This window comes from Heloderma suspectum, chromosome 7 (assembly GCF_057233095.1).
Source record: "Heloderma suspectum isolate Gila_16-S chromosome 7, 16-S_ref, whole genome shotgun sequence".
Classification (NCBI taxonomy): domain Eukaryota; kingdom Metazoa; phylum Chordata; class Lepidosauria; order Squamata; family Helodermatidae; genus Heloderma; species Heloderma suspectum.
This window is the reverse complement of record NC_139464.1, coordinates 31197072-31224398: the sequence shown is the minus strand read 5'-3', so window position 1 is coordinate 31224398 and position 27327 is coordinate 31197072. Positions and strand designations below refer to the sequence as shown.

The following is a 27327-nucleotide window of genomic DNA, read 5'->3' as shown; positions in this document are numbered from 1 at the left end:
TGTCATCTATCTATCTATCTATCTATCATTACAAGTATTCGTGACCTGCCTTTCAGGATACAGATCCTTGCAATGTGGCTTACAAGTAGCATCAGTGGAAAATACATTAATAAAATCACCATAAAAACATCAAAATGTCGTCGGGATCCTTCCTACCGGGCAGTTGGTGGTGGATGACCCTTTAGTGGGGCAGGAACAGTCTAGCTAGAACAGGCTCTGAGATGGCCTTTGCCTCAGTTGAGCCATGAAATGTTGAGGGGGTGCTTTGAAATGAGAGAAAAAATGGAAATGGAGTTGGGTCAGTGGGGAGGTGCATGCTATAAAATCTTCCCCTCTCCATGCTAGGGGGAGGTTTCCAGAGCGAGGAAAGGAAAACAACACTGTTTTCCCTTTTTCCCACTCTCCAGGACCCTCTCCTCTCCTCTACTTTCTCACCGCCATTGTCACCAGCTGCTATTGCTCCTTCTCTTCCCCTTTCTCATCATTGCTACCACTTGCTTGCTTGACCAGCAGAGAACCAGTAAGCAAGCAAGGAGCGGCATCTCCTGCTCCTCCTTGTCACCACCATTATCTGGGCCAGAGCAAGAGGCCAGTGAACAAGCAGGTTGTAATGGGGAAGTAGGGATGGTGGAGAATTCCGCCACAGACTCCAGTGAGGCCTGATTCTTTAGAATCTGGCCCCCCGGAGTCCGTGGCGGAATGGACTGCTCCCCCCGCCACTCGGCAAAGTCCCTGTGGAACGGATCCTACCTGCCGCCGGCGGGTCCAGATCCGGCTGCTGCAGTCTTCTGCTCTGGTGTGCGGCTGCGAATGGCGTCCTGCGTAGTGGACGCCATTTGCGTCCCTGCTTTTTGCCATGTTAGGCTACGTAAGCATTTACATAGCCTATCACGGCTACAGGGGGGACGCACATGGCGTCCCCTACATAGGATGCCATTTGCGGCCACAGCAGCCTGGCAGCGGATGGAGGTCCAGCTGCGGATGGGCCCGGCCAGCGGCTCCACAGAGTCACCGCAGAGTGGCGCCGGCCAGGGAGGATTCCGGAAGGGAGGAACGGATCACCTCCCCCCCGGCAGACCCCCTGCGGATGCAGGTGAGTGGGGTTTTGTACGCCCCTATGGGGAAGAGGAAGAACAACTCCAGGGGGATCTTGTCAGTAGATCCCTCTGGAGCATTGGCCATCGACCAGTGCCCAGCCATGGCCACCCCTGATGCTGGCCCTGCCTTTCTGCTATATAGCAATAAAGAGCTCAGTTTGGGACTGGCAGAGAGCTCTGAATATGGGACTTTTTTTGCTATATAGCACAGTAGGGGAAGATTTCAAAAGGATGCAAAAGAAAAAGGGTATCCATTTGTTATTCCTCCACCCCTCCTGAAACCCCCACCCCCACCCTCTGCAGCACTAATGGGCGGGGGGGGAGGTTGGAATACACTGCAACATTTTGTTGTGGGTTCCCACTTACCACATTATATCTTTCTGTTTCAATGAATAATTCTAGAAAAACCTTTTCTGGGATTCCCTCCTGCCCACTCACCCATCCCTCCCAACTTCATGCCCAGGTTGTTGGGTTTTCTTCCCAATATGGTTAACACTATATTTTAAGAGTAGGATACAGTATCAAAATATTAATTACTTTATCAAATATGAATGCAATCAGTGGTAGAAGGCCCTGGGGGGACAGTCCTGATGGAACTATTCCATCAAGCTGCAGCAGAAGGAGAAATGAGAAGCAGAGAAGCATCAGTTCTGCTAAGAGACCAGCCACATTCGCCTTTTTCTCTCCCTGAATTGTTTCCATTCCAGCTGGTCATTATAAGAAGGACTATTTAAGACTTCATAGAAAATCGTAGAGTTGGAAGGGGCCTACAAGACCATCGAGTCCAACCCCCTGCTCAATGCAGGAAGCCTGATTCCCAGGCAGTCTCCCATCCAAGTACTAACCAGGGCTGACCCTGCTTAGCTTGGTGCCAGGGTTTGCTGTTCTCCTCTTCTCTCCCTCTCCCTCTTTCCTTTTGTGTCATGTGTTTTACTTTGTAAACCTGTGAGCAGGGACTGTCTGGTTTTTTATTTATCATATGTAAGCTGCTCTAGAAGCATTCTTGTCTGAAGAGAGGGGTTTAAAAAAGCTTTAAATAAATAAATATGTATCTACATACATAATGCACTATACTAATAGCAAACTCATTCTTTCAGTGTAGTTCCTATATGTTGCAAAAATGGAACCACATACATACAAGATGGCAGCATCAGCAGGCTTGAGGGAACCCCAAAGTTTGCAGACATAAAAAAAAATCTTTAGGAAAGAAAATTTCAGAGGGATCCCCAATACCAGCCCAGTGAGGCCTGAGCATGTTTAGTGGCCACGCAATGCTAGCTGAGCTTTGGAGGGGACAGAAAACTGTTGTGTGTGGGGGGGGGGGGGAGGTGGTTGACAAAATAGTTGGTGGTTGACGAATGGTTGGTGGTTGATGAATAGTTGGTTGACTAAGAGGAAACTATTCAAATAGGTGGTTGAGCCACGAATAGGTGGTTGACGAGTGGCATATCCTTGAAGAGGGCATGGGTGGTTGGAATCCTGAACAGGAGCCCTCCACACTGCAACATTTTGTTGCAGGTTCCACTTAGGTTGTTGTTGTTGGTGGTGTTATAATTCAGTATCATAATATGAATACTAATAACATTTCCCCAAGTCTTCCTCCTTTATTCTTTCTCTTCTAAAGAGCTCTATGAAACTTGAAAGTTTACTCACTTATCCCTTCACCCAAATTTTGGTCTGTGAAAATCTATTCAAGGAGGTGTTCCATTAAAAAAAAAAGGGCTCATTTCTGGTTCACGTTCAGCTGAATTGTTCTGGTTTAGGCTATGGAAGTTTAGGTGTATTTAATTTAATTAATGAATCAATTCTGAACTGATTCATTTTAATAGCAGAAAAAATGTATTAATTTTAAACCAAATTAAATACACCTAAACTTCCATAGCCTAAACCAGAACAATTCAGCTGAACGTGAACCAGAAATGAGCCCTTTTTTTTTTTAATGGAACACCTCCTTGAATAGATTTTCACAGACCAAAATTTGGGTGAAGGGATAAGTGAGTAAACTTTCAAGTTTCATAGAGCTCTTTAGAAGAGAAAGAATAAAGGAGGAAGACGAGGTCTATGCAGCTCCTGAACCTGCACATCCTCACCAAGAGAAGTCAGTCTTATCTCTCTGTTCTAAAGATAAGGAGAGTTCTTCAGTCTACAAGGTTGTCAGACTGACAAATTTCAGCAACTCTTAAGTTCCCCTTTCAAAGTAAAAGCCAAAGTCAGAGATACCAATCTCCTTTTTATAGATTAGAAATAGGTCTATTATATGCATCCCGGAGAAAGGATGAATGGGCTATGTTGCTAAGAGGTCAGAAAGAAAGTTAAAGTCCCTTTATTCCTGTAGAAGCAGCTGAGCCTTTCCCTCTAATAATGAAAGTCAGTTCAAATTAAAACAGAGATCATGTGGAAGTTAGAGAAGGACTTCTTCCAAGGCTGAAATTCTTAATGTGTATTCCATTTGAAGATGGAAGACCTCAGTCCTTGCAAATCTTCAGTATATGCTTTCATAAGTTCAGTGCCATCCATTTTCACACCCATCCCCCCCCCCACACACACACACACAATGGGCAGGCAGAAAACCCAGAGGTTTGGTCACAGGCCAGCCCTACCATTAGGCAGAGTGAAGTGGCTGCCTCAGGCAGGAAATTTTGAATTCCATAAAAGGGAAGCAAATTGTTAGTTATTTAGTTTGTGTTATTGTATTGTTATTGTGAGGGAGGATAAGAGGTGTTTCTGGGATTTTCTGCTTCAGATGGCAAAATCTGAGAAGAGGTGTGTGTGTGTGTGTGTGTGTGTTGGGGGGGAATTCACCACTCTTCCTCAGGCAGCATAATGTCTTGGCCCAGACCTGTTTGGTTGCCTACCATATTACAGTGAAGACAGCCCTGGTGGATCACAAGTTGTGCAGGCTGGTTTACTGTGTAGCAAGTTGTTCAAGAAGGCAGCCAGAAGCCATTTTTGCTATACTTTTCCCCCCAGCTACCACAACAGGGTCGGCCCTACCATTAGGCAGAGTGAGGCAACTGTCTCAGGCATAAAGTTGGCACTTATCAATCACCAAAAAAAGATAAAATGCATTACCAAAAGAGAAGACAAAAGAAGATACAGATCTGTGCAAAAGTTTCATACCCTTATTCTAATTTAAATAGAAATACAGTACATCTCACCATAATGTGGAAAACTGAACAGGTCACTTCTACACCTTGCTCAGTCTGCTCTTCAGGTGGTGTTGATGGGTAATTTCAAGGCTCAGTTCTTCCTGCTGATGGCTCTTTATCTTTAAACTGGACTTATTTTATGTATGTATGTATGTATGTATGTATTCATTTTTATTTATTTATTACATGTCAATACTGCCCAATAACCGAAGCTGTCTCTGGGCAGTTCACAATAATTAAAACCATACAATACAACAGACTGGGTCAGCCCTTCAACTAGAGGGCACCTTCTAAATAGAGGTGTTTGGCAGCTTTTCAAATAGAGGACTGCCCTCTGTAAAAGGCGACACATGGCCATCTTACTCAGGCAGTAGATTAGATGTTGAGGGGAGATGTTGGAGGAAAGAGCTGTATGTGTCACATGGCCTTCATTGCACCCCCTAAGCTTGATGGGAATTATTTGGTAATGATGCCTCCTGTTAGAAAGGCAATTTAGCAGAGAAAACCAAAAAGGCAAAACAGAATGAGCCAGTTTACCAGTCCCAGGTGCACACAAGGCTATCTTAGAATAAAAAAGAGACCACATCCTTCTTTGGTGAAGAAAAGGTAAAATGATTTTACTCACAATATTCTTGCATATAAATGCAGGTACAGCATAGGGTTTCAAAAGGAGTTTGTTCAGTCCACTTTGTGTTTGTTTACACAGGCAAGAACAAGAGAACAAACACATGTGTGCTCCCAGCAATGGAAGAAGTTGTGGGGGGGAGGGGAGGAGCAGGAAACCCCCCTATAGGCTATAGAGATCCTAAGGCTAGCTCAGGTCTAAAGTCCCATGCATTAATTAACCAACTGCACCACTGCACCCTTCCAGTAACTTGCAGACAAGGCTGCGATATTCCCAACAAAGCTAGCCTGCTTCCTTTGGGTGCAGTGCAAGATGTCCCATGGCCAATGTTGAACTAAAAGTCAATGGTCAGGCAAGACAGCTTCTGTATGTGAAATGGGGGTGGGAGGGGGGGTCTGGCGCCATCTTGTCCTTCACCTCAGGCAGCAAAATGTCTTGGGCCAGCCATGTGCCACAAACACGGGAACAAGCGCAGCTGTGCCTGCCTTCAGTCTAGAGAGTTCCCCACATGATTCTTGGCACACTGTCGGTTGAGGAGAGGCACAGCTGCTCAGTTGTCAGGGAACCTGTATGAAGCAGCCCAAATTCACCCTATTAAAAGCACTTCAGTTGTCTATTGTGATTCTTAGGTGTGTGCGTGTTTTTCAAAAGAAGTATATTGAATTCTAATCCAGGGGGATTTGTGCCCTCACATAGCCAATCAGGCTGTTGGTTCTTTCCAAAGCATTTTAATAAATAAATAAGGGCAGATTTAAACTAAACCCTATCTGTCACGCACCCGTCTGTCAGCTGATGATGAGGCTACCGTGTGTAATTAAACAATCATTTATATTCTGTGCAGGCCAACAATTGTGTGTGCCAAACAATAAAGCACTCTCAAGAGCCTGGTGCCGCTGAGGCGTTTAATCCATGCACAGAAGGAGTTCGCTGCAAAGCTGCTCCGGCAGAATGGGGCTCATCACTGTGAAGCAGGGAGGGAGTTGAATTTTATTCTTCAATAATTTGATAAGGCTGTGGAATAATTTAAGAAGCTAATCAGGATGCTGTATTTCTTGAGCCAGGTCCACATTTTAGGTTGGGAAGGGGGTGCAGAAAAACAGGTTGGATAGAGAGCATTGGATGCACCTATTGGGAGGGATATGCAGAGGGATAGTCACACAGGATACACACACAGGATAGACAGATGCATACAAAATGCATATGTTTTTTTTTTATTCATTGTTATTGTGAAATGTCAACAAAAAAATAAAAAGGAGAGTGAAAAAATATACATACATACATAGATTTGTATATATCCATATCAATGAATACTTCTGCCAACCTAGCAGTTCGAAAGCAAGAAATTGCAAGTAGATAAATAGGTACTGCCTCGGCGGGAAAGGTAACAGTGTTCCGTGCACCTCGGTGTTCAGTCATGCCGGCCACATGACCACGGAAGCATCTTCGGACAGCGCTGGCTCTTCAGCTTAGAAACGGGGATGAGCACCACACCCTAGAGTCGGACACGACTGGTTGGGGACACCTTTACCTTTTTTTTATATCAGTGAATACATATGAAATGCATATATATGAAAATACAACTTTCTAGCAATTATACATAAGCTAACTATGTATCTAAATACTCAAAGGTGGCATCTATACGCCACTCATTCAAATACTGAAAGTGTTGTAAGGTCCTCAATCCATTGCACTATAGGAGGTGAGCATTTATCCTTCTACTGTTATAATATCAGTCTTTGAGTTGTCAAAGGGGGCAGAAAATCCATTTACACTGACCAGTCATTAATTTCCAAGAAGCAGGTAAATAATTTAAAAGAGCGCGTACATCTGTGAATATTAAAGATTGTTCCAGTATAAAATGTATCCGTATAATAACCTCCTCCCAAAAAGAAGCAACTATTGGACTATACCAAAATGTATGTTTAAAGCATATGCTGCATTGTACCACCAGCAATTAGCCAGATTAGATAAACCCTTATTAGAGAGACATTGCAGCATCCAGTTTACATGAAACAAAAGATTTTGCTGAATAAGACACAGCCTAAGATCCACAGATGTGACAGATATAGATACCAAGGTGGCGATCCATTGATTAGGCAAGATGCGACAACAATCCAGTTCCCTATTCCATTCCTGATTGGAACCCTGTATATCATATTTATTCACCAATAACAAGTATTTATAGACATGGATCATGGGTCACTTTGCCTGACCAGCCTCAATAGGTACTTCCAATACGCATATGTAAGGGACAGTTTTGTAAGAAAATAAATGCAAATTTTCATGTGGAGGTTTTTTAAACAATTGCAGAATAATGCAGAATTTGAACTGAATGGAGTTATGATACATGTGAAACTGACACAGACAGCATACAGACTGATTCATACATTCCTAATTCGCATCAGTCCTCTTCAGGAGTTCAAAATGGCAGGACAATCGCCCTGGCCCCCTCTGTTGTCGCCTTTGTCAGACTGTACACGTGGAGAACAACTTTAGCCCTATTCAGGCATGTGCCTGCTCACATATAGAGCTAAACTGGGTAGGGGGATGGGGGTGCACAGTTCGCAGCGCCCGCAACATTCCTGCACTTCCGTGTAGACCTTCATGCACTGAGCGCAAAGTTCTGAAGAAGGCTCTGGTCTCAAAAAATGTGGGTTTGGGAATCAGGGCCTTTCTTGTAATGACTGGGGCCAAATATGTTTGGACTTGGGGTTCCACTTTCTCCACACCATGCATGATTTTATACACCTTTATCATGTTTCATCCTTACTCACCTTTTTTTCTAAGCTAAGTGTGTCATAACATTTCCTTCTAGGGGTGTTAGACCAGCCCCTAGATCGTTTTGATTGCCTTTTGGAGGGGGGCACCTTCTCCAGCTCTACTGTATCCTTTTTGAACTGTCATCACTAGAACTGTACACCATATTCCACAGCCCCATGGTAGAGCACCTGCTTGGCCTGCAAAAAGTCCTAGGTTCATTCCATGACCGCTCTGGTTCAAAAGACAGGATCAGGGTGGCAGGTGGTGGGAAAGGAAAGCTGTTGCCAGTCACAGTAGGCAATACTGGACTTGATGGACAAATAGTCTGACCTGGTATCAGTGGAGGCTGGTGGCTCCGATGTCAGTGGGGTGGTGAATCCGCTCTGGGTTTCAGTCAACACCAGTCAGAACTCTAAAGGAGCCACCCAGGGTGTTCTACACCTTGGATAGCTGCTTTAGAGCTCTGACTGGTTCTGACTGAAACCTGGAGCAGATTCACCGCCCCACTGACATCGGAACCACCAGCCTTCACTGCCTGGCGTAGAGCAACTTTATATGTTCCTCCTCCGTTTCCCTTGCGGCTCTCTTCAGCCAACCCAGGCACACTGAGACATATAGGGAAATTTGAAGGGAAAGGAATCCTGGCCTCAACTCCTTTGGGGCAGAAAAAGAGTGATCATTCTCATTAAGGAATGGAAAAATCACAAACAAACGGCCTTATCACAGGAAAGCTGATGTGCCCAGACTATCATGGGAGAACGGGGATTTGAAATCAGTCTCTAGAGCCCCAAGTCAGAACTTTTAACTACTAATCTAAGCATCTTCTTTCCTAATGAAGTCTGAAATATGAATCGTATTTTTGTTGACTAATATTTCATTTGCCATGGTGGATCACAAGTGAAAATTAAATTAAATTAAATTAAATTAGGCTCCTGCAAATGGGATATTTTTGGAATGCAGTGAAGTGACAGTCAGCCAATTAGAGCCCATGGGTGGGGGACTGATGAAAGGACAAACACCCGAGACAAGGAGCAGCAAGTAAAGTGCATTCTTTCTATTCCTTCCCTTTCCAGGGCTCTGCTTTCTGTCCATCTCCATTTAAACTCATTCTTAATATCTATTCCTATTTCCTCTTGCATGTAGGGTGTAGAGGAGGGAACACCCAAGTAGCCAGGGCCTAGGACTTAGGAACAGGGCTAAAGACAACCCGGTCCAGGGTCTGTACCTCTAATTAGGGTTTTCGGGCCTAGCCCTTCAAGAGCTGTATGCAGTGGAGGCTGGTGACTCCAACGTCAGTGAGGCAGTGAATCTACTCTGGGTTTCAGTCAGAACTAGTCAGAACTCTAAAGGAGCTATCCAAGGTGTGAAGTTAGAGTTCTGACAAGTTCTGACTGAAACCCAGAGTGGATTCACCGCCCCACTGACATTGGAGCCACCAGCCTCCACTGTCTATACAGCTGTGAAAGATGATGGATGCACCTCTCCCGCTCCCCCCCATGCGCACACACACACTTATTTCGAGGCAAGAACGAGAGTTCTGCTTGCTAGTGCAGGGACAAGGGGAGGGTGGATGATAGCTGGGAGAAGCCATATTTGCTTTGTCTTCCTTTGCTGTGGCACTGTTAAAGGGTCACCCATGCAAGATGGTAGCCCTAGTCCAACCCCCTATAGGGGATTTGGGGCATAGTAGCTGTCTTGCATTTCTTCTGCTCTTTGGTTTTGTCTGTGATAAAAATGGTATACCTGGCATAACCTTCCCCAACCTGGTGCCCTCTGGATGTGTTGCACTACAATTCCCATCATCCCCAGCCACCCCAGATGGGAGTTGTATGACAGCACATCTGGAGGGCGCCAGGTTGGGGTGGGCTGCCCTTGCATCTGTACATTACAGGAGGAGGGTTCAAAAAAGACTAGAATTCTGTGTCTCTGGCCTTGATTGTGCTTGTTTTTTTACTGGTACACCATTGGCAATTTGAGGCCATGCATAATATGTGACTGCACTGAAAAACACCATGAGAGCTGGTATTATATAGTGGCTATGGGACTGAGCTATGAATATGGCCTCTGCCATGCCTACCAAGCTAGCCATTTTGCCTCAGTCCTTCAGTCTGCAATACGGGGAAAACGAAATGTGCCATCTAGGGTTGTTGCAAGATAATGCATGTGAAGTGCTTTAAACATTCAAAAGTACCACAGTAATGCTAGGTATTCTTTATTAACAGCTAGAGAGTCGTGTTTTTATACTGAAAATTGCACCAATTTAAAGATCAGCATTTCCTCTTTCCCCCTCACCTTGCAGCAAATACGTGTGGGCAGAAATCATGCAAACTGGATGTAATTATTTCTGTCCCTGGTAGCAGGTGGAGGCTGCAAAGCCCATATTTTTATCCTTCCCTCCTTCCCTTTCCACCTCCTTATTCATTTACCCTGATTAGAAGGTGAGGTGTATGTCATGATTGGCCTAATTTCTACCTGCTTTGATTTTATTTCTGCATATACATTGTGTGATTGCTCAGCCTTGCAGATCTAGTTGAGTAATGCAATCATTCTAGTTCAGAGATGGGGAATGTGTGGCCCTCCAGATGTCATTGGACAGCAGTTCTCATCATCCTTGGCTATGCTGGCTAGGGCTGATGGGAATTGCAGTCCAACAACTTCTGAAGGGTCATGTGTTCCCTGCCTCTGCTCTAGTTCATGACCTGCTGTTGCCATTGCTCTTCTGAGGAGATGTGTAAGGATGACACAAATGATCATCAAGAACCAAGAATAGTTAAGCATGGGTGACTGGGGATGCAGCTACCCACTAGTAAACCAAATTCCAGAGGAGCAGCCAACTTAGGGTGCAATCCTATGCATGAACCGAAAAAAGTCCCACAACTCCCAGCATTCCTCAATTAACATGGCTGGCTGCGGAATGCTGGGCATTGTAGGACTTCTTTCATTCTAAACATGCACAGGATTGCACCATTAGTCTCTTAACAGCAAGCAAAAATCCGAAGTCAAAAATGCTTTGGTGCAGCTTGAAGACTAAGAATGCAGTCCTGCCTACCTCAGATGGCCAGCTATGGGGGATTAGGGTGAGACAAAGTGCCCCCCCCCCAGAGATCTCTCCCAGCAGAGGGCATATCCTCTAAGGTGGCCACTTGTGTATCTCCCCCTAAAAGAGCATGCTGATTTGTATAAAATCTGCATATGCTAATTTGTACATACAGATGCAAATTTGGAAATAATAACTATAATTTAAACAGTAACACAATACATCAACCATACTGTCGTCAGGATGACTGTGACCAAATCAGTTGTGTGTCTCTGTTCAGTCTGCTGTACAGGTGCTTGCTGTTGATGGGCACCTTCAAGGCCCTGTTCTCCCTTCTTAAGGTTCTTTATCTTTAAATTAAAGTTGGACTGGACAGCCCTTCAAAGCGAGGATGGCTTCCAATAGAGGCATGTCCTCTGACAGCTCTTCAAACAGAGGCTTGTCCTCCATAAAGCAGGACACATGGCCACCCTAACATGCATCACAGGACCCCAATAGGCCCATGGAAAGCTCTGCAGGTGTGAATCTACTACTTCCCACCCTCAGAGGTGGCACCCTCAGACAGCTGGCTAGCAGAGATAAGACCATCTCAATAGCGCTGCCCAAATTCTGGAACGTGCTTCCCAGAGATGTCTGCTGGGAAGCTACGCTTCATTCTTTTCTCTGCTAGCCCAAAACAATTTTATTTGGCCCTTTGTAGTTTGCTGCTGGTTTGGATGTGTTGTTTTAACTTACAGTTTTAGGTTTGTTTGTTTCTTTAATTGATTTTTTTAAAAAAAACCTTTTGTCTGTTGGCTGCCTTGGAGATAGATGATGGGATAAAAATATTTTAAAGGAATAAATAAAACTGGCACTCTAGAGTTACTGGCCCTAGCCTTGCCCTGAAAGCCATCCATGTCTCTCTTTCCTGTATCCAGTTCTTCAGCTGTTTTACCCATCTTCTTGCTTTCACACAGCGGGCAAGTGATTGTTTTTATTATGTAGTTATTTTTGCATTTCTGTACCACCCATTAGGACAGGAAGGCCTGGCGTGCTATGGTCCATGGGGTCACGAAGAGTCGGACATGACTTAACGACTGAACAACAACAACAACAGCCACCCATTAGCTCTCCACAAAACAAAACTGAAAACCATAAAATACAATAACAAAGTAAAACATAATATTAAAAAAGCGTGTTAAAAACAGAATGAAACCAAAGTAAAAACCAAGATAAAAGCCAGCAGCAGTGCAAAGATCTAAAAAGATATTAATACAAATTTTGAAACGGAAGGACTAAAAATCCTGGGAAAATAAAAGGTCTTCACTTGATGCCAAAAAGACCACAATATAGATGCCAGGCTATCCTCCCTAGGGAGGGCATTACACAGCGAGAGTGTCACCACCAAAAAGGCCCTGTTCTTAGCAGCCAGTCACTCATTTAGCAAGAGCACATGGAGAAGGCCCTCCAAAGATTTTCTTGGGATCCAGGCAGCTATTTATGGAAGAAAATGATCCTACAGATAACCTGGCTCCAAGCCATTTAGAGCTTTGTAGGTTAAAACTAGCACTGCGCTAAATTTTTCTGTTTATTTTTGACCATTCATTGGTGATGTGAAGGTAGGCCTGACTAGGCCTTGTAAGTAGTTTGGTTCAGGTGAAGTGCCTGATGGGATTTAGAGAATGTGTATGTGTCTGACCATGAGAAGGTAATTGTAACTTGCTCATAAGCAGAAAATTCCTATCCACCAAAGTATCTCATCCCTAAAGATAAGAAGGCCACTGTGCTGATAAGACCGTTGCTAAGTACTAATTGGTTTCTGAGCATGTGTAGTGTATTTTCTTTGTTCTCCAACTTTCAGTCCGAATAAATGCATCCTGTTTCTTTTATTTGGGGGAGACACAGTTTCGCCTGTCTCTCCCACAGCCGTGTTGTGCTTTAATAAATTTCTGACTGTTCAGCCTAACCTGCCTTGGATATTTCCTTAACAGCGGGAGGGGCAAAAAGAAATCGCACCCGAAAATTGTGGGAAGGGGTGAGAATTCTGGAGAAATGTCTCAGGGTGCAGGGCTTCAGGGCTTACTTTACTGTAAAGAGGTGGCTGAGGGAAGTGGGGGTGCCCTTTCTTTTACCATCCCCTCCCCCCTGCCCTTGCAGCCTCTCGGACTGCTTCAGCTTCTTGGAAAGCCCCTTGGAGGACTTAGCCAGCACTCGCTCCCTTGGGGCTTCCCTGTGCTGCTGCCTGCGGAGTGCCTGAAAGCTGAGAGAGGCATTTTTGGTTTTGCTGGGTTGTTATTAAAAGTCCTTTTAATAACAAGAAGAAGAAAAATAAGAAGAAGAATAGCAACAACTACTCGCTCAGCTTTCAGGCTCTCAGCTGGCAGCGGCACTGGAAAGCCCCAGGGAAAGAAACCCTGGATAAGTCCTCCAGGGGGCTTTCCAAGAAGCTCAAGCAGCCAGAGACGCTGAGAGGGCAAAATGGGGGGGGGGAATGGTAAAAGAAAGAACTGACCCCCAGTTCCCTCTGCCACCTCCTTACAGTAAGGTGTTACTGAAGCCCTGCACCCTGAGAAATTTCTCCAAAATTTTCAGCAACCCAATGAAAGAGGCAGAAAAATGACTACCGCTTTCGCAAGGAAACCAAGAGGCTGCAAAAGGGCAGGTGGGGTTTTGGCACAGCACTAGTTAATAGCAGCACTTTGAATTATAAGTCTAACCCTCCTTCATCCTCTTCCCCTCCCTTTTTCCCCCTTTTGTTCTCCTTCTCCAGGAACCTTCTGCATCATTTCACTGTGCACATGCGTGGCTGGAATCAACTTCGAGCTCTCCCGATACCCCCGGTACCTGTACGGACTTCCTGACGACATCAGCCACGGCTATGGCTGGTCGATGTTTTGTGCATGGGGGGGCCTGGGTCTCACTTTGATCTCCGGCTTCTTCTGCACACTGGCCCCCTCTGTTCAACCTGTCCCCAGGACCAACTGCCCCAAATCGAGACCTGAGAATGGGACAGTGTGCTAAAACAAGTTCAAATAAACCTATAAATATACATATTATAAATATATATATATATATATATACATAAACATATTATATATAGAACTCAAACGGATGCCAGTGCCAAGGTAGAGTGAAGCCCAATATGGCGCCTACATCTTCTCTACAGACTTTGTATCGCTCTTGTTCTTTCTCCTGGAGGTGGGAATAGCTTTTCTGCAACATCGCTCTTCCATCTCGTTCTTAAACATCTTCAGCATCCCAATTCAAAAGTCAAGTGAACATATTGTCACATCTGTCTACAGCCAGTTGGGTGGGATGTGATAGGGAGGGGAAAAGGGGTGTCTTGGTGTATGTGATACCGAGTCTGTACAGGAAGCTAAAACAAAAACACAGTCTTGTCTGTTGCAAATTGGGGAAATACAAACAGAAAATAAATCAAACATTTGAGTTACCTCTCTAAAACGTAACCTCCTCAAGGCCATCTTCAGAATCTCTCTTCCTGCGCACTCTCCTCTTTAAAAACAAAACACAAATCTTGCCTATTATTTTTCTGTGGCTTAAAACAAAAGGGAATGAAATTGAACATTAAGAAAGGTTTTCCTTTCTTTGCTAAACTTTAGGGGGTGGGGATCAAGAATCTTACAGAACAAAGCTGCAAATGAGGATGATTCAACGGATGCACCAGTGATGCTGTTTTCAACTTCCAGCTGCCTTACATCCCAGGCTTACTGATGAGGCTGAACTGCTGGCAGAAATGCAGGAGAAAGCCTCACTAAAATGCTGTGATTCATGTGTGTATAACTCCCTCCTTCCCCCCTTTTTTTTAAAAAAAGAAAACCAACTCAAATATTGCAGTGTGTTCATCTGCCAAACCATCCTAGCTGTGTTTGTTACAGAAGGCATCGAGACTTGTGGGTGATGTGTGAGGGAAAACATCTGTTCTGAGGCAACCAGTCTCATTGGCTGGATTTTGTGCTGCATGCATTTTCCTCTGCCATGAGAAAGCTGGAAATTCCACATGCCAGTGGGAAGGCATTGTGGGTAGTTTGGGGTGAGGGGAGATGGCCCTCATGGTTGGTTGGTCTTTGGGGTGATTGTGCGGGAGGAGTTTGGGTGGGAATTTTTGTTGCCGTGATTTTATAGACAACAGGGTAAAAGCCATTGGGGCGGGGGAGGTGGGGGATTCTGAATGGAGTGTTGGTAATGAGAGATAAGAAGTGGGGCCTCTTGTAATGTCCATGTACCCCAAAATAAGTCACCTCATTCTTTTGTCATCAGAAGCTACCCTATTTCACCAGATACCTCCTTGCTTTTGGGAGAAAGCCTCTCTTCCACATGTGTGGAGCAGAAGGGGTTGGAGGCAGAGAATGAAAATCCATTTTCCATAAGCTCAATGCTTGTATGATGTGGTTGTGATTCTTCAACTCTTTCTCTCCCTCCCTGTTTCTTCCCCTCGTCTTGTTTCTTTCCTCCCTCCACACTTCTTTCTATATACCTGGTTCCTCCCCCCATCCTTCATGCCAAAGATCCTGGGATCGCTAATTTTCTGGGTAGCTGTGATAACATTTCTGTCTCCCAGAAAAAAGAAATGACCCATGATCTGAATAGTCCCTGTGTAGGGGTGCCAGATTGGGTGATATAAATAAATATTAAGGGAGTAGGTAATGCACATTAGCTTTCATAGATTGAAGCGTGGCAGAGAACAACATTAGTATAACATCTCTTGGATGGACTTACAAGTAGGAGTACCCAATTTGTTACTTTCCATTCATATAAAGTAGAGGAGACAGTCATTAGAGACATTCCCCCGCTATTTCTTTAAAAACAGTTACACATCAGTTAAACCAGTTTTTCCCAACTAATTTGAACCACTTAAGAAATATAGAAGCATCTTTCTCTAGGCCTATTTACACATGAAAAGAAATCACAATTTTGAAGCTCCATCTAAATTTGCCACTGTTATTTTATTTTTCAACAATAAGAAATGCCCTCTCCTCAGTTGAATGAATATCCCTCGCTCCCACGTTTTCAGTTCACCCATTTGTGCCAATCCAACCTTCTCCAGCAATGAAAGACAATTATAAAGGTTATCAGAAGGCTAGTGACAAAAGATGAAACAAGGAAGCAAATGATCCATTACTTAATTTTAGGATGTGTGTAAGGGTGTGTATGCTGGAATCTTGATCATACTGGGATCCCTCAATTCTCTCATCCTCCTTCTCTTCCTCAGTCCAGAAACCCTTTTCAGTATTTAGTGCTCAATTAATTTTCAAACAGGGAATATCACAGATATAGTGTTATTTACTAATTAAAAAGTTTATTGTCAGCTGACCAAAGGTCAATTATTTGGTGACACAATCAGAGCAAGAAGGCTTTGTTTTCTGTGGCTTTTCTTGGATTAACAAATAGGCAGAGAATGCTACAGAATGGATCCCAAGCAAATTGGGGGCTTTGCTATATTTTTGCAATATATATCCTATCTTCAGGCCCAAAACAACCCTCAAGTCACATTAGAATCATGTAATATTAATCAAATAAATTTCTATAGTATAATAAAAGATTATAGTCCCTGCAGAGCACAGCAACAGGATGTCATTAACTGCATAGAACATTCCCAGTGTGGAAGACGTTTTTATATTCACTTGATGAAGATATGTGGGGTGAAGACCATGTTTCCCACAGATACTGGGGAATTTAGAATATGACTACCTTGGCCAGCGCAAAGGACATACATTAATGCTCTTAACAGAGCAGTGAGTTTCAGGAGCAAAGCAGGATAGGGGGATGGCCAGGGACCAAGAAAGAGTGTGTGTACACCTAAAGTGGATACATTTGCACAACCTTGGGGGTTAGGGAGAGAGATGGATGTATGATGTCTGTGAAACCCCAGATTCACTCTAAGGTAGGGATATCAGGGAAATCCACAATGGAACCAAATGATTTCAGAGTTTGATGAATCTGACTGCTGGATTCCGTAGTGGAACAGTTTTTCCCATGTCGGGCGGATTCTGCTGACATGTGGAGTGTTTTTCTAACTTTCCCAATTTTGCACAAATATTGGTGTCGAAAAATACACAAAAACTTTTTAAAAACAAAAAATACACATTTCCTCATAGCCTAAGTGTGAAAATGCACATTTGGGGTGATTTCGCATATTTTAGGGGAATGTCCATATTTATGCATGTAATTCATTCCCCAAAACACCTTCCCTGCCAGTCCTCCACACCTCCAAACACTTTCCTCCCCTTCCCTTAAGGCCTTATCTGGTTGGACACTGGGAACAGTGCTCATGGAGACAGGAAGGGAACCCTCGCCCCTCAGCCCTGGTTCACTGGTTCACTGATACACAGCGCATCAGCATGACTGACCCAGTTTCTCATGGGAGGTGTAGTTTCCCCAAGGGCCACAATAATTGCAGTAATTCATTTCCAAGCCTGGTTCAGGAGAATTTCACCAGAATCCTGTCCCCTCCCCTGAACTATGCACTTTCATGTTTAAAGTCAGGCAGCCACCTTGCTGAAGCTAAGCATGTCTGGGTCTGGTCAGTGGCTGGATGGGAGACCACTTGGGAATCCTAGATATGGAACTTTGAGTTCCATGATGGAAGAAAGCTGGGATATAAATGTAATAAAGAAAGAAATGCATACATTTGTATGTGCCTAGGATCTATGCAGACCTTCAAAATCAACATACTGATGTAAGTGGGCATGTACTACTGTCATGATCCCATTCTACCTGCACACACAAACATTCATTGAACATCTGAAAGGACATAGCTCACAACAGTGTGCATGAACTGACTTCCTTGAAAAGCATCACAGTGGAGTTGACATCAGGGGGTCTGAAAGTTCTATGTGGAGTTAGATCCCTGGATGGTTCAATCTCACCTCCAAGCCATCAAGTAATGAGTGCTCATGTCTGAATTGGCCTTTATTGACAGCAAATTCCATAGAAATCATGAGGTTTTCTCTGTAAAAGTCTTTAGGTCCAATTGCTGACCGTCACCTAGAGATATTAAGGCCTGGGGGGCTAATGGAGGCAAATGGATTTCAAAAAAACAAAAATACATTTTTTTCTCAGGTGCTTTTAATCTGGGGGGCGGGGAGAGGAAAAACGTTAGGTTTTTAAAAATTTTCCATGGGGTTCCAGGAATTTCCCTGGCCTTCACATCTCTCCCGTTGCATCTAAAAAAAAACTGGAAAGCATGCACTACAAACCCAGAACAAAGAAAGACAACATTTCAGGAGGCTGAAGAATAAACATTTTCCAGCATCCTGAGATGTGACTTCTCTCCCCTTGTCATTCCTTTCCATGCACAGGACTTTCGTGTGTGCATTGGAGTGCACAGGCATGGCGTCAAAAGTGGGCAGGGTTGGGCACCTGTTGAGAGCCCAAACCACATCAGGGCCCAATGACAAAAGCCCTCTGGACTTGCTCCTCCTTCTCATTATCACAACCTGCTTGTTCACCCACCTCTTGTTCTCGCCAAGACAGCGGTAGTGGTGAGAAGGAGAAACACTAGATGCCATGGCCTCCTTGCTCATTGGATCTCTGCCAGTCAAGCAAACCAATGGTAGCAATGATGAGGAAGAGGAGCAATAGCAGGTGGTGGCAATGGCCATGAGAAAGTAGACTCACTGAAGGAGAGAGCCCACTGCAGATGTCTTGCCCAAAGGCCCTCAAAAGCCTGGAGCCAGCAGTGGGACCCCACATAGGGTCCTGGTTCAGAGTAGGAGAGTTTTTCAAGAGCCAGTGAAACACTTTAATGGCGCAATCCTATGGGGATGGCCGTAAGCCCCTGAAATCAGGGGCTTGTGGGCATCCGATGCAGACCGGGAGGAGTGGCAGAGGTGATCTTTGCCTCCGCACTCCCCCTGCTCTGCATTTTAGGTAGACAGACGAAATGCCCGTCTAGCTGAGGTATAAGGGAGGGAAGGAGGCTGGGGAGGCCTCTGGATATGGTATAAGCCTCTCTGTCTCCTCCTCTCCCCACCCCCTGGGAACGCCCCCTTTCCGTCCTCTCCGAAGTCACCTCTGTGCCAGCTGTGAAAGGCAGGGAGAGGGGAGTTCCTGGATTCCTGGATCCAAGGTTGGAGCACTATCCCTGACCTCGGATCCAGGAATCTGAACTGACCTATGGCCCCTTTGACTCTGCCTAGGGGCCATAGGATTGCTCTCTAAAAAACAAAAAAGGGCCAACCCTATGATTCGGAAGAGAGGGGCAGCTGCTTCAAGTGGGGGGCGGGGAGTGGCAGTGATGTTTTGGAAGACAGAGATGTCTGCGGAATGGGGAGGGACACCATCTTGTCCTTCCTCTCAGGCTGCAAAATATCTTAGGCCAGCCCCCGAAGCAAAACAAAACAATGCAAGCTTCTCTTTTCACATAATTTCCCTCTCGTCAGAAGGCCCCATTGAGCAATAACAACTACAGAGTGGAGTAATAAGAAGCTGGTTTTATCTGGCTTGCAGGATGAAGCTGCACTTTCATCAAACAGATGCTGTGTGGCAACAGAGGCCATAGAGGGAAAAGGCTGGAATCCTCCACAGTGAGCCTTTAGAATGCCTTTCGTTTGGACTAGCTGAATTATTTATAGCTCTCGGGAGCCGAAAGGAAACTCAGACACCTAATTTGAACCATTACTATTTTTACAGAGCAATTTCCATCAGTTTAATGTCTTTCTTCATGGATTTGTCATTTGATCTTCTACCCATTTTCTGCTCTTACTTCTGATATGAAATAGTAAAATCTGGGGGACTTTTAGCATTTCCCCTGCTGCAGTGACTTAAATTATTTTATTATAAGATCCAAATGTGGCATCTGTGCACACACATATCTGTCTATACACACACACACATGCAAGCACACACCCCTGTACACAGAACAGCGTTTAATTTTTTTAGTTCATGTTATATTGTAAAATCCAGCGCTGGTAAAACTCTTTTAAAATGAGATTGACATTTTGCAGAGCCAATGTCTATCCACTGAAATCAATACATTTTAGCCTAACTAGGTCTGCACAATAATTACAGTCTGCTTCTGTGCATGTATGAAAGTAGTCATTTGTGGAACAGGACCTGGTGCCGGTCTGACCCACCATTGGTTTAATCACATTTAATACTCATAAAATCCATAGACTTCAAAGACTGAGATCTGGGCTTGCTTTAATCATTTTGACAATGTAGTTGCAAGAGGAAAATACCTACCACCATTTATTTATTTATTTATTTAAAACATTTGTGTCCCACCCTACATCATTAAGATCGTAAGGGTGGCATACAGATAAAATCAATTTAAACAGTATAAAACAATAAATAATTTAAATAGCTAAAAACATATTAAATCATTAAGCTAGCTAATACCAGTTTAAAATCTAAAACAGTTAAAACAGTGTGCAAGCTCAGGGAATCCAATTAGTCCTCAACAAATTTGGTAAAAAGCCATGTTTTTACCAAAAACAAGCCATGATTAGTGTCTGCACTAATCAAATCTCCAAGGGGAGGGCATTCCGCACCCGGGGTGCCACAGCAGAGAAGGCCCTCTCCCACAGCTCACTGCAGTGTATGTCTCGCACTGGTGGGACACAGAGGAGGGCCCATCAACAGATCTCAGTCCTTGGGCAGGCATATATTATCATCATCATCATCACCATCACCACCATCATCATTTTGCCCTTCCACCTTAAAACAAAACACCCAAAGCAATCCGCAAAATCACAACAATACAAAAATATAATAAACTAAATCAAATTTAGCATAAAACCAATATGACTGGGATGGGCAACCTTGGGCCTTGGGGCCCAATCCAACCTTCCTAGGGCCCCAATCTGGCCTTATGCTGGTTTCCCAGCCATTATCCAGTTTTTCCCCCATTCCAAAGCAGGGGAAGACTGAGCCACTGGCAGTAAGAGCTTGAAGTTACAATATGCTGGTAGTTCTTGTACTTTTTTGTATTTTGGCCCCATCCTTTCTGCCTTTGGCCCCACCTTCTTTGCCTTCGGCCCCACCCATCTCTTGAAGGCGGCCCCCGAGAGCTTCTCTGAACTAGAATTCTGCCCTCAGGCAGAAAGAGGGTGCCCACCCCTGCAATATGACCAAAGAACAGTGCCTTTTTGAGCTCCAGTGGGGCCTCTTTCATTCCTCCCTGGATCCCTCCTTCCCTAGGAGAAAGCACTGGATCCCTGGGTTCCAGAATCACTGGATTCTTTCCTGAGCTCCAGTGGGGCCTCTTTCATTCCTCCCTGGATCCCTCCTTCCCTAGGAGAAAGCACTGGATCCCTGGGTTCCAGAATCACTGGATTCTTTCCTGAGCTCCAGTGGGGCCTCTTTCATTCCTCCCTGGATCCCTCCTTCCCTAGGAGAAAGCACTGGATCCCTGGGTTCCAGAATCACTGGATTCTTTCCTGAGCTCCAGTGGGGCCTCTTTCATTCCTCCCTGGATCCCTCCTTCCCTAGGAGAAAGCACTGGATCCCTGGGTTCCAGAATCACTGGATTCTTTCCTGAGCTCCAGTGGGGCCTCTTTCATTCCTCCCTGGATCCCTCCTTCCCTAGGAGAAAGCACTGGATCCCTGGGTTCCAGAATCACTGGATTCTTTCCTGAGCTCCAGTGGGGCCTCTTTCATTCCTCCCTGGATCCCTCCTTCCCTAGGAGAAAGCACTGGATCCCTGGGTTCCAGAATCACTGGATTCTTTCCTGAGCTCCAGTGGGGCCTCTTTCATTCCTCCCTGGATCCCTCCTTCCCTAGGAGAAAGCACTGGATCCCTGGATTCCAGAATCACTGGATTCTTTCCTGAGCTCCAGTGGGGCCTCTTTCATTCCTCCCTGGATCCCTCCTTCCCTAGCCTCACACTTAACATGAGTTCCCCAGCCTCACCTGTCTGTGCTGTTCAGCTGGATATGCCGGTGGCAGCCGCGAGAGTGATGACAGCCACAGTGACAGCTGCCCCCTCTCTTTCCCCCTCCTGGTGGTGGAGGCAGGGCACCACATGGACCAAGGGTCTGACTCAGTAGCATATAAACATAGGCAGCTCCCTACGTTCCACGTTTATATCCTGCAATTGCCCTGGAACTCCGGCAAATGACGTCACTGCTCCTGCCCTAAAAAATGCCCCGGAGCTGCGTTCCTCCATGTTCCGCTCCGCTACACCACTCCATGCCTTATATCTGTCCTTGCGCGCACGCGCGCGCACACACACACACACACACACACACACACTAGGTTTGGGGCCTCCTGCTTTGCCTCTGCACAGCTTCCCTCCTTCCTGCAGTCCCTGAAGAGTGTGAGCAGCAAGACCCAGATTCCCTTCCAGCAGCGTTGCACTAGGATGTCCTCTGTGGAGGTTGGTGGCTCTGACTTTGGTGGGGCTGTGCATCCATTCCGGGTTTCAGACAGAACCAGACAGAACTCCAAAGGAGCTATCCAAAGTGCTGAACCCTATCCGTAAAGTGGGTTCACCTTGAATAGCCTCGTTAGAATTCTGGCTGGTTCTGACTGAAACCCGGAATGCATTCACAACCCCACTAAAATCAAAGCCACCAGCCTCCACTGGAATCCTCCCTGCTAAGGGCCGCAGTGACAGGCATATATTTTAACTGGAGCATGGTAAACCAAGCTGGCAAAAATCCTTGTGTATGTGTGTATATACATATACATAGATGTGTATATGTAAATTTATGAAGAGTTCTGGTCAGTTTGTGGTTACCTAGAATCGTTTGAAACTGATGCACAGAAATCCTGACAGAACTTTACCATTTAGCAAATGTGTTTTGTGATGAACTTTTGGTCCCCCATGGATCCGTTGGGGATGTTTTCCATTATGAGGTCAAAATGGCCACCCTCTCTGTCTAATTCCAGATGGTGGGTGGGAGAGCAGGAGAAGGAAAACCAGTTACTTTAGGGCAATCCTGGAATCTTCCTAATGACTGTAGAGTTGGTTGAAGATTGACACGCTCACGTTGGATCTACACCACAGACTTCATCAGCTTTACACCAGTTTGTCTGTCATGGCTTCTTCCAAAGCATCCTGGGAAACACAGTTTAGTGGAGGTGCTGAGAATTCTGTTTGAGATTCCTAGCCCTGTTTGGCGAACTAGTTTTCAGTGTTCCCTGTGGAGAGGGCATGACTTTGAAACCAGTTCCATGGTGCAGATATGCCCTAATTGGACCCTAATTCAACCAGAACCCCTCCTCCATCTCTCCCTAGTTTGGGGGGCAGTTTTGATTTAGACCAGGACTGAGAAACCTGTAGCACTCCAGACATTTTGACCTACAGTGCCCAACATCCCTCACCATAAGGTATGCTGGCCAGGGCTGATCGGAGTTGTAGGCTGAAACATTTGGAGTGCCATGAATTGCCCACCCCTGATTTAGAACAAGAGTGAATACAACCAACCATTTGCCGCAGTGGTAATTTACCATAATGTGCATGTAAACCACTTGGCAGGCCAGCTGATTTTACCATACTTTTGCATCTGGGGCCAGGGTGAAGTAATTAAAAAAAAATGTTTCCCCACCCCTTGGCAAGACAATACAGTTGACCAGATGACAAAGAGGTTGCCTGCACAACCATGGTAAATTTCCATTTGTTAAACAGCTGCCTGTCCCTCTACATAACCTGTCCTCCCCAGATGTGTGTGACTACAACTCCCATCACCACAGCTAACTGCTGGCTGGGGGTGATAGGAGCTATAGTACAGCATATCTGGAGGGTGCTGAGTTGGAGAAGGCTGGCTATCTCAACCAATAAAATGTTTTCTTAGGCCAACTATCTGGCTTTCAACTGACTGAAGGGAATAGGGCAGCATTTCACAGACTGGTTTGATTGTGTGTTTGTGAGTGTGTGTGTGAGTGTGAGTGCATGTGTGTGGGTCAATGTGTGTGAGTGTGGGTGTGTGAGTGGGTGTGAGTGTCTGGTAAGTGTGTGTGCGTGTGTGTGAGAGAGTATGTGTGTGTGAGCGAGAGAGAGTGTGTGTCTGCATGTTGAGAGCCTATTTGAATGAAGATAACAGTTTCTCTGGAGACAGATATAGACAGATGATTTATCATTTTGAAATAGCCTGTGTCATGATATGTGTATCAATGCTTCTCAGACGCATGGCTTGCCCCAAATGCCTGTTTCATAGGGCATGGCTCTGCTTTTTAAAATTCCACAGTTTTAATTTGTACTTAATTGATTGATTAATACTGACTGACCAATTAATGACTTTAGCAGGAAGTCAAATCCAAAAGCACATACAATGGCAGCAGATGACCTCCCACTCCTGCCCCTGTAGGCTTGTAACGCTTAGTTAACATTATCTCATCTGGGTATAACTGTGCTGGAAAATAAATAATTGTGGGCCAGCCTACAAATTACGCAGGAGATCTGCGATCGGATTAGATCTCCCAGTGTATTTTTCATTTACTTATAAATAGCTGGAGGAGTAGAACTGGACTGGGGTTGCAGCACTGGAAGGGGGTGGGGTGCAGGGGTGGCCTGGTGGATCAGATTTCAGTGGGGCAGAGATTCCACTCTGGGTTTTAGTTTTTACTGGGGATAGGGTTCAGCACCTTGGACAGCTCCTTTAGACTTCTGGCTGGTTGTAACTAAAACCCAGAGTGGAATCTCCCCCCACCAAAATCAGTTCCACCAGCCTCCCTGGGGGTGGGGGTGGGTGTTAACCCATCTCCTGCATCAATTTCATCAGAGAATAATGCTGTGTGTGTGTGGGATAATTCCCCCCCACCCCAGCCCCATGACCCTGATCTAATTTGGGGGTTTCTGGAGCTCTTCCTAGACAACAACATCAAGATATCTGATCACAAATGTCATCCATCGTATATTTGGCCCCATATGTCAAGGGGTTCTCAGTAGGAATAGTGGAGAATCACTATGCAACCAAAAATCCGTTATCCTTCAAAATATGCACTTCTTCTACATTTTGCAATGCAGTTCTCCAATTAAAAAGATGCATGTGTTAGGAGAAATGTGTACAAAATGTTTATGAATTGCATGAAAACTTTAAAAAAAAATCTAAAAGTTTGGGATGAACTGAATTTATGACTGGAAAGATTCTCAATGTTCGAGACAAACCAAATTTAGGACTGGAAAAATTAGAAACTGAGACAAACAGAAATGGACAGATCCCTCCATCCCTAGTTCTCAGCCTCTTAGGCCCAGGACCTCTTTGTAAATCTTGATGGACTGGTGTACGTTTCCTGTCCCTGGCATCACTGTCTAAACCAGGGGTCCCAACACAGTGCCTGCAGGCACCAAGGCACCCATGGGCAATTCCAATGGCACCCACACAGCTCTTCACCCTCTGTTCCCTTAAAAAAAAAATTCATAACAAATTGAAATATGTTAGGGTGCCAGGTTCTCCTCCCTGTTCCTAGCAAGGCTAGAGGCTAGGAGTGGAGAGAGAAACAGAGGAAAGGGAAAAGGTCTGTGTGGATGTAGGAAGATTGGGGAGGGCAAGAAGCAACTCTTTCCATTTCCCCTTCCCTCTCAAACTCTACCCTCACTATTTCTCTCCCCACCCCCACCCCCACATCTTGACTAGCCAGCCTCCCACAGCAACCATTATGTGACTAGTCACATCCTCCGTGGGATCCATTTTCTGGTGGTGCCCGCAGCAGTTTCTCACATTCCCAAATGTGCCCATGGGTCCAAAAAGGTTGGGCACCCCTGCTCCACATCTTCTCCCATTTGTCAACCATTTCCCACCAACTGGCCTAGAATCATAGAATAGTAGGGTTGGAAGGGGCCTACAAGGCCATCGAGTCCAACCCCCTGCTCAATGCAGGAATCCAAGTCAGAGCATCCCCGACAGATGGCTGTCCAGCCTCGTCTTGAACACCTCCAATGTGGGAGAGCCCACCACCTCCCTAGGGAATTGGTTCCATTGTCGTATTGCTCTAACAGTCAGGAAGTTTTTCCTGATGTTCAGCCGGAATCTGGCTTCCTGTAACTTGAGCCCATGATTCCGTGTCCTGCACTCTGGGATGATCAAGAAGAGATCCTGGCCTTCTTCTCTGTGGCAACCTTTCAAGTACTTGAAGAGCGCTATCCTCTCTCCCCTCAGTCTTCTCTTCTCAGCGCTAAACATGCCCAGTTCTTTCAGTCTCTCCTCATAGGGCTTTGTTTCCAGTCCCCTGATCATCTTTGTTGCCCTCCTCTGAACCCTCTCCAGTTTGTCTGCGTCCTTCTTAAAGTGTGGTGCTCAGAACTGGACACAGTACTCCAGATGAGGCCTAACCAGTGCTGAGTAGAGGGGAACTAGTACTTCCCGGGATTTGGAAGCGATGCTTCTATTAATGCAGCCCAAAAGAGCATTTGTCTTTTTTGCAGCCACATCACATTGTTGACTCATATTCAGCTTGTGATTGACAACAATTCCAAGATCTTTCTCACTTGTAGTGTTGTTGAGCCATGTATCCCCCATCTTGTAACTGTGCATTTGGTTTCTTTTTCCTAGGTGCAGAACTTGGCATTTATCCCTATTAAATGTCATTCTGTTGTTTTCTGCCCAGCGCTCCAGTCTATCCAGATCACTTTGTATTTTGTTTCTGTCTTCCAAAGTATTAGCTATCCCGCCCAATTTTGTGTCATCTGCAAATCTGATCAGCATTCCCTGCACCTCCTCCTCCAAGTCATTAATAAAAATGTTGAAGAGCACTGGGCCCAGGACTGAGCCCTGAAGTACCCCACTCATTACCTCTCCCCAGTTTGAGAAGGTCCTATTGATAAGTACTCTTTGAGTCCGATTCTGTAGCCAACTGTGGATCCACTGGATCATTGTTTCATCTAGCCTACTTTGAGCTAGTTTGCTCATCAGGATATCATGGGGCACTTTGTCGAAAGCTTTGCTGAAGTCGAGGTATATGATGTCTACAGCATTCCCATGGTCCACACGGGAGGTTACTTAATCAAAAAATGAGATCAGATTCATCTGGCAGGACTTGTTTTTGACAAATCCATGTTGGCTTCGAGTAATCACAGCATTGTTTTTAAGGTGCTTCCAGATGGATTGCTTTATCATCTGCTCCAGAATTTTCCCAGGGATTGATGTCAGACTGACTGGTCTGTAGTTCCCAGGTTCCTCCTTTTTACCCTTTTTGAAGATAGGGACAACATTAGCCCTCCTCCAGTCATCTGGCACTTCCCCCATCCTCCATGATTTCTCAAACAGAATAGACAGCAGTTCTGGGAGTTCTTCTGCCAGTTCCTTTATTACTCTAGGATGCAGTTCATCTGGCCCTGGAGATTTGAACTCATTCAAAGTAATTAGGTGTTCCTTGACCATATGCCTATCGATCTCAAGCTGCAATCCTGCCTTTTCAGCCTGTACTTCGCCTTTGCCAAGGGGGTCATAGACCCTCTTCTGGGAGAAGACTGAGCCAAAGTAGGAATTGAGCACCTCTGCCTTTTCTTTGTCATCTGTTATCGTTTTGCCATCCTTATTTAATAGCTGAACAACCATTTCTTTCCTCTGCCTTTTACTATGCACGTAGCTGAAGAAAGCCTTTTTGTTGCTTTTTGCATCCCTCGCTAACCTCAGCTCATTCTCAGCTTTAGCCTTCCTGACGCCATCCCTGCAATTCTGTGCTACCTGCCTGTACTCTTCCTTTGTTACTTGGCCTTCTTTCCACTTCCTATATGTGTGCTTTTTTGTTTTCAGGTCATCCCTAAGCTTTTTGTGA

At 45.1% G+C, this 27327-nt stretch overlaps 1 protein-coding gene across 1 annotated transcript in view; it reads left to right on the top strand.

The window, feature by feature from the left end:
• The window catches only part of TMEM178B (transmembrane protein 178B), a 440499-nt gene extending 426831 nt beyond the window's left edge, over window positions 1-13668 (top strand). The window contains exon 4 of the mRNA XM_084811725.1: window positions 13418-13668. Within this exon, the coding sequence (XP_084667851.1) occupies window positions 13418-13668 (251 nt within the window). The remainder of the gene's footprint in view (window positions 1-13417) is intronic.
• Window positions 13669-27327: the final 13659 nt, after the last annotated feature.